The sequence below is a fragment of the Nilaparvata lugens genome, chromosome 8, assembly GCF_014356525.2.
Source record: "Nilaparvata lugens isolate BPH chromosome 8, ASM1435652v1, whole genome shotgun sequence".
NCBI classification, from domain to species: Eukaryota; Metazoa; Arthropoda; class Insecta; order Hemiptera; family Delphacidae; genus Nilaparvata; species Nilaparvata lugens.
In genome coordinates, this window is record NC_052511.1 from 1,780,907 (window position 1) to 1,794,455 (window position 13,549).

The 13,549-nt window shown below is 34.5% G+C and overlaps 1 protein-coding gene across 1 annotated transcript in view; it reads right to left on the bottom strand.

The window, feature by feature from the left end:
- The window catches only part of LOC111052573 (eukaryotic peptide chain release factor GTP-binding subunit ERF3A), a 43,974-nt gene extending 41,579 nt beyond the window's left edge, over nt 1–2,395 (bottom strand). Inside the window, exon 1 of the mRNA XM_039433708.1 lies at nt 2,044–2,395. Coding sequence (XP_039289642.1) covers nt 2,044–2,257 — 214 coding nt within the window. The 5' untranslated portion in view covers nt 2,258–2,395. The remainder of the gene's footprint in view (nt 1–2,043) is intronic.
- Nucleotides 2,396–13,549: the final 11,154 nt, after the last annotated feature.

The window sequence follows — 13,549 nt, forward strand, 5'->3', positions numbered from 1 at the left end:
TTGATAATAAGCCCCTCATCCTTATGCAACTCCTAAGCTCTGTGAATTGGCTAGTGGCCAATACATGTGGAACGTTCTTCCAAAATATTTGGAGCAAATTCTAATGTTTTTTGGGACGAAAAAGTATTGTTTAAGAGTAAACACTGTTGGAAACTGTTGATAGAAAAGGAAGCATTTTACCCATCAGTTTTTGTAAGTGGAGTACATCTTAGTGACAATAGTATATCCACAATTATTCAACAATATTTTTATTAGTTATAAAGTTGCCTCAATCTTTTTCAGTAATTAAATTACAATTTTTAAGTGACTATACAATGACAATAATAACCTACAGTGACCAATCACATTTCATTAATCAACTTTTGTAGGAAAGCCAAATATTATCCCCTTATTCATTGATTCTTTTGGCCAATTTACTATAAACCTATAACAGCAAGAGGGCTTGAAACTATGGAATTTGTTTCAGTATTCCTTTAATGCCACATTGAATTGATTTTTAGGTGCGGTACCGATAAGCTACTAACAATAAATTGAATTCCTTTATGAAATAAATTATAATTTTCTTACTTAGTTAAAAACCAAAACTGACTGAACTGTCGTACGACCTTCGCCGTGACCGTTTTCTGACGTGTCCTTGTGGTCTATGTGATCACATTATGGACCTAAAATACTTAATATTGACAGTTTTTAAATGAAAGGTGCAATTCTTTAGCAGCGACTCGAGACGCGCGTCTACAAACGCGTGGTTAGAGCCGACGCGGCTAGAGCATATAACCAATAAATCAATTAGATTCAATGATTCATTGGATACCTATCGTCAAAACAAGATAGTAGCAAACATTTCTATTTCATCTGCCGCCATAACGTTCATACAACAAAAAGATATCCGTGAGTCATCTAATAAATTTATAGGTTATGTGCTATAGCTCTAAACTTGTATTTTGAGACGCCACTAGGGAATTTCATATTCAAGGTTCTATTTCCAAGCCGCGACTGTTACAACGCTGTTTCAACTGCTATAGTAGACAATTAAATTATAGGCTATGTACAGTAATAGACTACAGCCGTTGATAAAGTCATCGCCTCAGCATTTTGGCACATTCGCTGGCCAATCCTGCAATGTGACCAGTGCTTAATGAAGGCAAGCGGTGGCAAACCACCATACCAAAGGGCATTCAATGTTCTTTACATAACATCGACATTGGCCTTTATTCGGCCGAAATGTAGATGCGGCATTAGGAATTGGACATTCAACCTATTGTTCCGATTGTCGACATACACTCTGAATGAACACCTGATTGGCTAAGATATTCAGATATTGTTGAGAATTAGCCATTAACCAATCAGAGAACAATTCTGAGTGACGATCAACAATCGATAAGTGTAAAAACAGCCAATACAAAAACACGATTTGTATGAGTCATAAACTCAATAAATCTTACATGTCAGGCAGTTATTTCAATTTAAAATTTGTTCACCAAGATAGTAATTTTCTTTAGAAAGAGGAAATTTTTTATTATTCAGTTTGTTGTATTGTTCAAATAGTAAACATCTGTCCAAGTTGTAAACAGAGATTAAGATATGGTACAACAATGTAACATGATAACACAGAACGGTACGCTATTTTAATGAACAAGTTTAATCATTTGATAATCAATAGTAATCAACAGACAACAGGTTATCTAATACTTGTCAAACTGTATTAGAATAATTATACAGATGAATGACAAGCATTTGAACACAAAGTTGAATAAGAACTAAATTTTTCAGACATTAATTTATACTGTGATAAGTCAATACCGTATTACAGAGTCAAATCAACATTTCGATCAAAGAGAAATTGATGAAACCACACATTTTCTATGATGATGTGAGAAATAGAGTTCCAAAGTCCATAAATTTGGCAGAAGAAACAATGCAATCAAAAACCATGGCTTTAGTACTATGACTCAGAATCCTAACCTACATTCAACACTGACATGTAATTGGCCATAGTGAGAGAACAATGACTGAAACTGTATACAAATTTGATGAATTACTGACCATTCGTCACCGGCGTTTCTGCATTTTCAGCAGTTTCTACAGGTGGCTTGGAGTCAGTTTGTGAAGGAGGTGTAAAGTTGAACGAAGGCACAAATTCGGCTGCGTTAACGTTTAACGTGAAAAACTTTGCCGACATATCGTTTGCTTCTGCGTTATCGTCAGCAGCGGCATCGGCTTGCTGTTCCCACGAATCGGGAGGTCCGGTGTTTGCCATTATTTATAACTAATAATCTATTGTCAAACAATTTACCACTAAAAATAATAATGTTTCACTGGTTCAAGTCCCTCATGCGTTCCTACTCTAGGATTCTGCTTCCTAAACCGGAAGATAATGGCAAATGGCACCAGCACAGCTGCAAAATTGGTAAGCAGAAATTTGTTTTTTGACAACCCTTGAGATCCGGAAGATTTATTCATAATTCAAGAAATAAAATAGACAATAATGTAGAATATACTTATTTAAAGACATAATTTGATAAATGCATGATAGGTTCTTGGCTAATATTTTTATATAGGTCGAATAAAATCATATTAAAAGTCGATTTTGGATGATTGATTGCATATTTTGATTTTTTTCATTTTTAAAAGTATATCAAAATATATTTTTTATCAAATTCTCAAAATATATAACCAAGAAATAAAATTGGCAGCCGTATTTGTTCCCGGGAGATTTGAAATTAAAAATAGTGTATAGCTCTGAAATTTGATTCAGATTTTACGACATTACAGAGACAATTGGATGTTCAACTCGAAAAATTAATGTAATTTAACATCTTCTACATTTTTATTAATCTATAAAATTAATTAATTGTAGTTTTATCTAGTGAATTTTGGAATAAACGATAAAATTTGACATAACTCATAGGATTTTGAGAATTTTATTGCCTGTAAGGTGCTGCCATCTACAATCAGTTTTGAATTTGTGTCACCGTACTGTGCTGCCATCTGCAATTCGTGTCGATTGATGAACTAAAATTAAACACAAGGATTTGCATTGAAATTTCTTCTCAGTTGCTCAGTTCTCAGTTTCTCTCTAGAACATTCTAGATCAAGGCGATTGTTGAGTGTTTATAGTATTGCGTGAAGTGTTTTCAAACGAAAATTAATTCATTCGTGATTCACGTATTGATATGTTTCGTGAACGACCTAGGACGCGGTTAAGTGATCGAATTCGAGGTAAATCTGGGGACGAGGTATTTCAAGAATTACGCCAGGAGCTAGATAAGGATAGGAAGATGTTTTTCGATTCTAACCCAAATTGGGGATTTACACCGGCGAGCTCTGCTTTTTCTAGAGTAAGTAGGATTGTGAGTTAAAAAGTGTTGTATAACTGAATGAAATAAACATTGATTCATGTATTTTGCTGCTTTTTGACTGAAACTGAGACTTGCAAGCACTAGTGTTGTCATTATTGTGTGTTTTGTTGCGTTTGAAAAATTGCCTTCCATGCTGGTTTTGTTCAGGTGAGTCATAATCACATGCGGAATCTTCATTTTAGACTTCATTTCACTTTCCTTTAATTGTTTCAAATCAATTTACTTGTTACACATGATCCAAATCAGATTCAAGTACAACCTATTTCAGTACCGCACCTAGCAAATACTTTAACCTTGACATTATTAGGTACGGTACTCAACACTTACATGCACCTTTATCTAACAACAGATTAATAATCTATTCAAAAACAAATGAATAATAATCTTATCAATTATTCAATACCTATATAATCGACAACATAGCACACATTGCCAGATAAACCTAATTTAACCTCTCAATTGATCAATATTATTGGTATTACTCTATGTTTGGCACCTTATGCATTAGCTAATTGAATGCTTAGACAATGGAATTTGAGCTGCCAGTGTAACCAATTTAATTAACAACAAGCCTAATTATCAATTAGATTTAGCGCAATATCTGTTTTAAGTAACTGGAGCATGTGGTCTATCTTGGAAGGGTGTTAATTTCTTATTTAGTAGCACTAACCGTACAATACTGTACACACTTTTTAGTGTGTACCGTACTTTAAAACTCATAGAACAATAATATTTTTCAGCTAGAGGTGTTCTGAAATGTGTAATGGTTTTCTTTTTCATTACAACTTTAGTGTTTTTTGTCAATAGGTAGCCTATTGCATATTCTTAGTATGTGTAAAATAAGCTTAGCATTCTGAATCAACTATAGAAAAATCATGCACAAGGTTCCCATGTTTATTCTATGATAACACTCAAGAGATTGATTGCAAACTAGGTCTAGGTACATACATCAACCCAAACAAACTGTCTGGTTTAGATGTCTAGAATTATTTGACAAGGTACCGGTATTATAGTTGAGGTATAGAGAGTTCAGGTCAGGTCATAATTTGATGAAATCGTATGACGAAATCAATCCAGAGTAAAGACTGGTCATGGATGGAAAGAAAATTGAATTGAATTAAAGTGTTTGAGGTCCCCAAAAATCTCCTAATATTGACAATAAGATGGGAAAGCAACAATATATTTGAAATGGTTTAGTAGTCATTTGTTTCCAAAACATTGATCATTTAAATATTTTTCCAAGAAAGAACCACTTGAAGAAAGTTATTTTTTACTTGACACAACTATTCAGATAGAGTTGTCAACTAACTATTCAAATCCCACTCTCATCATTGATATAGATTTTAGAAAAAAACATGTTTTTCTTTTCAAATAATCAAAGCTTTAGCTACGAACTGTGTGCTTTCTTGAATAGAACTCATCTAGTGCTATGATCTGAGCTCATATCTATCTCAGCTTACTAACAAAATGTTTGTGAATATTAACTGAAAATGATTTGATGCACCCAGAATTAGCAAATGAAATGCCTACACCTTAATAGCTTAATGAATAAATAGGCTATAATCAGTTACTGCATTTTTGTTTGTGTGGAGTCTCCTACAAAAAGGTTCTGGTCTGAATATATAATTTGAGCTCTCAATTGGCCTTAAGACTGTCCATACTTCAGCCGGGACCGACAGTTCAACGCGTAAGAACTATGAAAGGTGGCGACCGGCGTATCTTCATACCAAAGTGTTTCACTTGTTTTCTAAGTTGTTTATTTTTGTGAGAGAATAATTTTTTTGGAATTCTAAATTGGATAAGTTGTTTGGTTTCGGTGCATAATTATTGTGTCATTTGTTGAGCGGCTGTTGGGTGTGGCAAGCCTTGTTATGGTATGCCTGCTTTGCATTATTCTGCCAGCTGTATATGTGGCCCACATTGAAGGGAGGGGCTCCCTCGTTCACCCACAGAACTACTGCCTTTTCAATAATTGTTCGTTTCATTTTTGTTTTCCATTTTTTCTTGAGGTTTCTTATTTTTTATTTAGAGCCCATTGGTTTTTCTGAGGACACATAATGTGTTATGTGCTCCTGTTTTTACTAGATCTTTCACCTTCAAGAACATTTCTTTTAAGAGTTTACCAGAGATTGATAATGATCATCATAGAGATGTAGAAACTGAAAACGGTGCCTTGATTTTTTATAATTCTGTGGTTTTGACAATATCTAGTCTTTCAATTAAGTAGAAAAAGTAGCCACTATATCACCTCCAAAACTACTGAAAAAACGTCGCCTCTACTTCAATTTAATTGTGTTTTGCTTTATTGTACTTACTTTATTTTTATCAATTTTAATATTCTGAATTCATTTTCAATTTTCCAAGGTATTCTCTCATCTCTTCTACCTCTGCATCACATTCTTGGATAATATTTATTCCCTCACCAGTACTTTTTCAGTATAATTATTTTCCCCTTCCGTCTTCTCCTCTCAATTTTTCCTTCTCCTCTATCTTCTCATCTTCTCTTTTATTTTTCTTCTTTCTACTCCTCTTTCTTCTTCCCTTCTTCCTTCTTCTCCACTTTCTTCTTTGTCACCTCTTAATATTTCTCTTCGTCTCCTCCTTCTCCTCATTCCTCTCTTTCTACCCACACCCTTCACCTCTTCCATCTATTTGATTGCCTTTCTCTTCCATCCTTCATCACCTTTTATATTCTTCTTCTTGTCCTCATCCTTACTCTATCTCTTCCTGTTTCGTTTTTCGTTTTCTCTTCTTTTTTAATTAATTTTCCACGATTATCTATCACTTTCTCTTATTATCTTCTTTCTCCTCTTCCTCTTCCATCTTTTCTTGCTCTCCACTCCGCTTCTCTTCTCCTAACCTTCATCTTTCTTTTATTCTTGATTTTATCCACAACTCTTTTTCACCTGTTCTTAATGTTTTTCCACCTGTCCACCACCTATTCTTCAATTCCCTTCTACTTTTCTTCCTTATCATATTTTTTCTCAGCTCGTCTTCTTCTTCTACCAACTTCTCACATCTCCATATTCATCCTTTTTTTCAATCTTTCTCATCTTTCGATCTCTTCTATCTCGCCCCGTTTAGTCTTTCTTTCACTCTTGTTGGTCTACTCTCTCTCTCTCCTACTCCTCTTCCTCTCCAAATCGTTTCGCACGTGGCAAACCTTTCAAATTCTTTTAAACTCTATCTCAAAAATTGTTTTAATTCTGAATGACACCAATAGCGTTGGTAGTCTCCAACAACTTGTTACTTAAATTCTCTACACTTCTTTTTCATTTCTGTCAAATTGTGTGGGTTTCAGTCTGATTTTTATTCGTGCAATTTTGAAGCTGTCTCTCTCCCTCTCCATTTTCTCTTATTCGTTTCGGTCTCTTTGTGGCACCATCTACGAATTGTGTGTGAAAGGTAACAATTTCAACAAACGTTTGAATAACATTAAAGTTTAGACGTTTTTGTCTGTTTTTTACTGCAATTTCTTTTCAACATTTTTGCAACACTTAAATCTTTTTTATTGTTAGTTTAATCTTCCTATACCTGATGTGGTTGGTGGGCGACTGGAACTATAATGTGGGCTAAAATGGAGTGAAAGTCGAGCCATGTGATAATTTGAATTTATAATTTTGAGGCTGCATGTTGGTGGCTTCTAAATGGCCCATCTACTTTCTTCACTTGTTTTACATGGTTTCTTTGATATGATTTGCGAATTTTAGCTGCAAAAATAATTATCAATTTTTAATTATGAAGACAGCATAATTTAAAATTGAAAGTTTTCAATACACTTCGTCGACTTTCTTATTTTTCAATGATTAAATACTGTATTATTAAATAAAAATACTAAGAAATTGTCAATAATAAAACTGAGTTTATTAGAGATTGACAATGGTGTAACAACCGAAAACCGGTCTTTCTAAGTATTAATTAATCTGTGGTTTTTGACAATTTCTTAGTATTTTTATTTAATATGAATAATTACCACAATATCAAATTCTCAACTACACAAAAGATTAAATATTACTTTTTCATGATCGAGATGCTACCCAACACTGTACAGCCATAAAAGGCAATTGGGCGGGCGAAGCCCGCCTCCCAGCTGGAGCGCGAAGCGCGGAGGCTGCTAACCCACCCTACTGGGGGTGCAGGGGCGAAGCCCCCTACCGAGCGCGAAGCGCGAGTGATAGACAATGGCAACACCAATGTTAATCAAATACTGCCATTATAACGTGGACTTCTGTTTATTAATAGATAAAGTGAAAAACTCCAATAATCTGTGTGGCATTGGAAACGTTTTGCACATTTCATAAATCTGTTCTTTACATTTACATACGGTTCTGTATTATTTGTTTTCCCATACATTGTGTTTTTCCTTTGAAATGTGGTCATTTGCATAAAACCTGACGCGATCAAGGTTAACGTAGACTTGGTCGTTTCAACGCAAATAGCAACATCTCACTGTTCACTGTTGAATTTCATCATTCGTTGAATGGGCAACAATGATGATAATCATTAGAGGTGCTGACAGTGTAGATTTTATAGTGAGGTCCACGTTATAATAGCAGTGGAGAAAGATTTGTAAATAACAAATAGTGAGTAGGTTTTTGATTCTGTATTCAAATTTTTTAAATAAGTGCAATATTTCTTAAGTTTTTAATTTATTGTGATACATTCTGTGATTTATTTAGAGTATAAAATCAACCTTCGAAATTCAAAACTTTAAATCATCATTCCTGGACCGAAAATCAAGTGACAAAGCAGTGTAAGATTATATATAACCTTATCTATTGGACAACATCAACATTTTATCAAAATTTTTGGAGAGAATAGTACAGGCTCAGCCTAGTTTTTCCTCCAATGTCATAATTGTATTATGATTATAGTATTTTATACAATAATGAATAAATAAATAAAATAGGAGAACAACGTTGCCGAACCTCTGTCTTGTCAATTCCTGACTTCTATAGACGGTAGCTGATGTAGGTTTATTGATGTAATATTAACTGTTCATTCTCATTTAAAATAATCAATTATATTTTATTAAGCAGTAGGTCACATTTTTCAATAATTTCATAATGAATTTTCATAATTAAGATGATATATTTTGTTGATAATTATTAATTCTACATTGTTGAAAGACGATGTGGCAACAGAGCAAAGCGAGAAAGAGATAGCGCTATCCGCTTTGTTGAATGAAAGACAAGGATAGCAATACCATTGCTAATCAAACACTGCCTCACTATAGTGTAGTTGTTAACATCTTTTGACACTCCTCATCACGCACTGATATATTATGCTAAATATTTTGAGAATATCCTACTAGATGTTGAGTTCTGTAATATGCTGTAGGCTAATCTCCTTATCTATCTATCTACAGTACATAATAAGGAGAGAATCCTCTTATAGCCTACATGTAGGGATAGGAAAGTCACGAATGACGCATCATCACGTCTGAACAACTGGACTGATTAACGTTTCGTTTCGGAGCTAGAAAAGAATAGCGCCATCTGCTTTGTCGAATGATAGACAAGGATAGCAACACTAATGTTAATCAAATATTGCCATTATAACGTGGACCTCACACTATAGGAGATTCGGTGGAATTTGTGAATTTGAAATTGTGTGAAATAATTGAATAGACTTGAAACGTTGTCAAAAATCCAACGTTCACTAAATTGAGACTTTTTTGTGGAATAGGTTGTGATGCATTGTAGTAGACCCTAATAGGATGTGATGTGACTGTTGGCTTTCTTATGTAATAAAGGTGAAAAGGCAAGGGTAGTAAATGGCAATGTTTTCTAGTAATTGATTAGACAGGGTAGACGCTAGTTGTTTCTTTCTCTCTTGCTCTTTCTTTCTGTCTCTTCCTCTCACCCCTGCATTTTCTCACTCCCTCTCTTATCTTTTTCCAACTCATTATCTCTCTCTATCGCTAATTTTCTCTTTACACGTATTCTTGATCCACTTGTATTCTATTGCATTATTTTCTTTCTCTCTTGGCTTCTTATTTTTTCTTGTACCTTCAATTTTTGCTTTCTTTCTTTCTATCCTCTCTTTCGGTTTCTCTATTTTCTCCCCAATTTTCCTGTATCCGTCTCTCATTGTTTCCTTCTTTCTTTCTTCATTTTTCAGTTCTCTATCCTTCTTTTGCTCCCTTTTTAATTTTTCTCTTTTTTCTCTTCTCCCGTTTTACTTTCATTGCTCTTACTTCTCACTAAAACCCTCTCTAAAACTATTCTTATTGTACATGTTTCTTTCACGTTGTTAGTTCACCTTATATTCCTTATTTATCATTATATTATATTTATCATTCTGCCTCTTCCTCTCATTTTCATTTTCCTTACTCCTTTTCTTATCATTTCATTTCTCATTGTTCTTTCCTCCACTTCCCATAATTCTTCTTCTCTCTTAATTTTCTTTCTCACTTATCTTTGATAAAATACAATCATTCTATATCTTCTATTCTTTTCTTCTCCATTTCACTTCTCTTCTTCTAGTATTTGTCTTTCATTGATTCATCACTACCCTTTCGTCTTAACCATTTTCCTTCCATTGATTCCTTTCTCTCTCTTGATCTTACTTTATCCTCCATTCTCTCACTGTTTCTATGTATCTCTCTCTCTCTCTCTCTCTCTCTCTCTTTTGATATTTATAGTATTATTTGTATGAAATGTAAAGGGTTGTGTGGCAGAGAGGACCTGGAGTCCTAACTCCGCCCTTAATAAAGGCAATCAATCAATGTGCGTCTCTCTCTCTCTCTCTCTCTCTCTCTCTCTCTCTCTCTCATTATATTTATTAATATTTTCATTTATATTTATTTTACAGTTTAGGGTTGTGTGGCAGAGAGGACCAGGAGTCCTAATGCCGCCCTAAAAAAGGCATATAATCAATCAATCAATCTCTCTCTCTCACTGTCACAGATTCTTCTCTCTTTGTTCAACCACTTGACTGTAGTCAGTGCCGCATCTAGCTAACAAATCCTTGAACTTTACTAAATGAGATCGGCTCTCCTACCCTCCTCCATACACCCCGCTTCTCCTCACCGCCCTCCTGCCCTGTTCTAAACAATGGTTACCCCTCCCAACCCTCAAAACTCACCCCCACCCCACACAGTTTTCCGCCAATTACTGTCGATCTAATCTACCTGATTTACTACACACTGCAGTCGCTAAGTGTTGCAAAAAATCATTGGTTCACTATTATAGTGGGGTCCACGTTATAATGGTAGTATTTTATTAACATTGGTGTTGATATCCTTGTCTATCATTCGACAAAGCAGGTGGTGCTATCCTTTTCCAGCTCTGCCATGTTGGCTGATCGTATGTCAACAGTGTAGAAATATGATTAATTTACAAAATATTTAATCTCAATCATAAAATTTCATTATTAAATCATTGTGAAATATATTTTTTTGACAAATAAAATATATTTGATTACTTTAAACAAGAATGAACATTTAATATTACATCAGATCATAGAGAAACAATAAGTAGATATCCCATGATATAAGGCGTTTATGTCGCAACTTTTACTGTTATCTCAAGCCGATAGTCCACATAGCTCTTTCCCGTGAAGCTTTATGACGCTGGTAGTCTCTCATATTGTGCCGTTCATACACTCTTACCCGGTCAAAACAGTAAAAATCGACAGTAATCGGCTTGAGATAACAGTAAAAGTTGCGACATAAACGCCCTATACCATGGGATATCTACTTACGCTATTGTTTCTCTATGATCAGATATACCGGTATCAGCTATTCCCTATAGAAGGCAGTGGCATGGCAGAGAATCGGCATCGCTGGTCTCCTATCTTTCTCCACTGCCATTATAACGTGGACCTCACTATAGTCTGAAGTATCGCTCCTTATTCCAGTGTCGAATGAAATTTGAGATGCACATGTTCCCATTTCCTGATGTAGTAAATGTTATTGGATGCAAGGCAGTTTAAGGTCCTTGGCCTTTGTCAAGGCTTACTACAAATCTTAGGCTCTTTTACGGTTTATAGGCTAACTATAAGAGTAGGCTGTTTTATTTCCCAGTATATCTTTATCTAGTTTGATTTTATGCACTGTGTGTATTCAGCTGAAGCTAAACTGTTTCTTCTGATAAATTGTATATCTGTTTTTGGTGGACTATATGCACTCCTAGGCCGTTTAATCTATAGCCTGTATATCTGTATTTAGCTAGACTATATACACTGTTGAACTGTCTAATCCAAAGCCTGTATATCTGTATTTGTTGGACTATATGCACTGTTAGGCTGCTATCTTTAAAGCCTGTATATCTGTATTTAACTGGACTTATGCACTGTTAGGCTGTTTGATTTAAAGCCTGTATATCTGTATATTATAATATAGTTGGTTTTATTTCTATGTAAATAAGCTGAGCAAGGCGCCAGGATATTGCGAATAAAATTTTGAGCTAAAAATAAATTGAATAACGATCAGCTGAGTGGAGAGGGCGGATACTCTTTCTTTCTTTATTCTAAGCTTCATCTTCTTTCCGTTTTCTTCTGCTTATTCTTGATCTTTTCGTTTTCTATCTTCAGCTTCACCTTTCCATCCGTTTTCTTTCTTCTGCTTCTTCTTTTTCTTCCCACTTTCTGTCTCCTGCTTCTTCTTCTCCTCTGTGTACTCTTTATTCGTCTCCGTTGTTATCATTGTCTCTCAGTCTCTGTTTACTTTCTTGTTTCAAGTTTCCCGATTGTCTCTTTTTAATTTTGTAGTATTTTTCTATTCTCTAAGATTTCATTATCTCGTTCTATCTTTTCCCTTCTCAAATTGTTCATTAATTTATTGCTTCTTTATCACCTTTTGCTTTTTTATATACTCTTATCCTTCTTCTCCATGCACTCCTCTTTCTTTCTTGCTTTGCTCTCACATCTCATACATTTTACTCCTTTCCCCTTACATTCTTTCTCCTTCTCCTTTTCCTTGTTCTTCTCCTTTTCTTGCCCTTTTCCTTCTCCCTCTATCCTGTTTCTCCTAAATTTTCTTCATCTTTTCCTTTTTCGCCTCATCCTTCTCTTGTTTCGTCTTCATTTTTTTCTCTTTCTTCTTCTCCTTCTATCACCTCCCCATTCTCCTTCACCTCACCCTTCTTCTCCATCGTCTTTTTCTCCCTCTCCTTCTTTTCATCATACCTCAACAATCTACATAATATTATACTGATGTTCCTCATCTCATACATTTCCTTTCTAAAATTTTTATCACTCTTCTATTGTAATAGATTTTTACTGATTTATTTCTCCCTTTTACTGTTATTCCATTACTCTTTTTCTTACGCCCTCCTACTCTTATATCAATCTTCTTCTCTGCCTTTTTTATATTCTTTTGGTTTTCCCCACTGTGATTTAGTAACCAATATTATGCTTATTCTATATTTGCATTATAAATATTCAACCTTCTTTGTGCTTCTACAATCTCATGCCATCGTGATCTTCAATTTTTCTCTCTGTCTATTGTTTTTATTCTTCCTGTCATATTTATTTCATGTTAACTATCCTATTCAACAGGATTCATCCAATCCTTTCCATTTTCCTCTCTTTCTGTTCCTTCTTCGTGTTCCTTAACTTCTCTCCTTGTTTCCCATCCTCATGTTTAACAGGATTTATTTATTTCTTTCCATTTCCCCTCTTTTTCTGTTCCTTCATCGTTGTTCCTTAACGTCTCTCTTTGTTTCACATATCCTCTTTTTCACACATCTTGATCTGGTAGAATCCTTCGACTTCTCCAAGGTTTTCAAAATATGAGTGTTTTCGTTTGTTCACATGTGTAGGTTTGTTTGTGTGACATTGACTCAAAGATGTGAATTATTAGAGTACATTTGTATGCTTCCTTGTCGTCTAAATCTAGAGTAGTAGTTGTGAATTCTGATTTTTGACACTGCAATCCATCCGGTCGTAAACTTGGTCAAATTTAGTCATTCTTTGTTGATATGTCTTAGTTCTAGTAAACAAAATGGTATTTCTCATTCATTTCAGTTTTAAATTCCTTGTTTTTTGTAGTTTGAGTTGAGATTGGTGGGTGTTTTATATGTGGTACAAAATACTATTTTCTTACATTTTTGTACAACATTTTATGTTTTTCTTGTAGCCTAAATTTGAACGTTGTGGTGTTTGTCATTGTCAGCTAAATGAATTTATGTTTGTAGGTTCGTTTCAGAGCCTAATATCTTATAAACTTAGTAGATAGGATGACT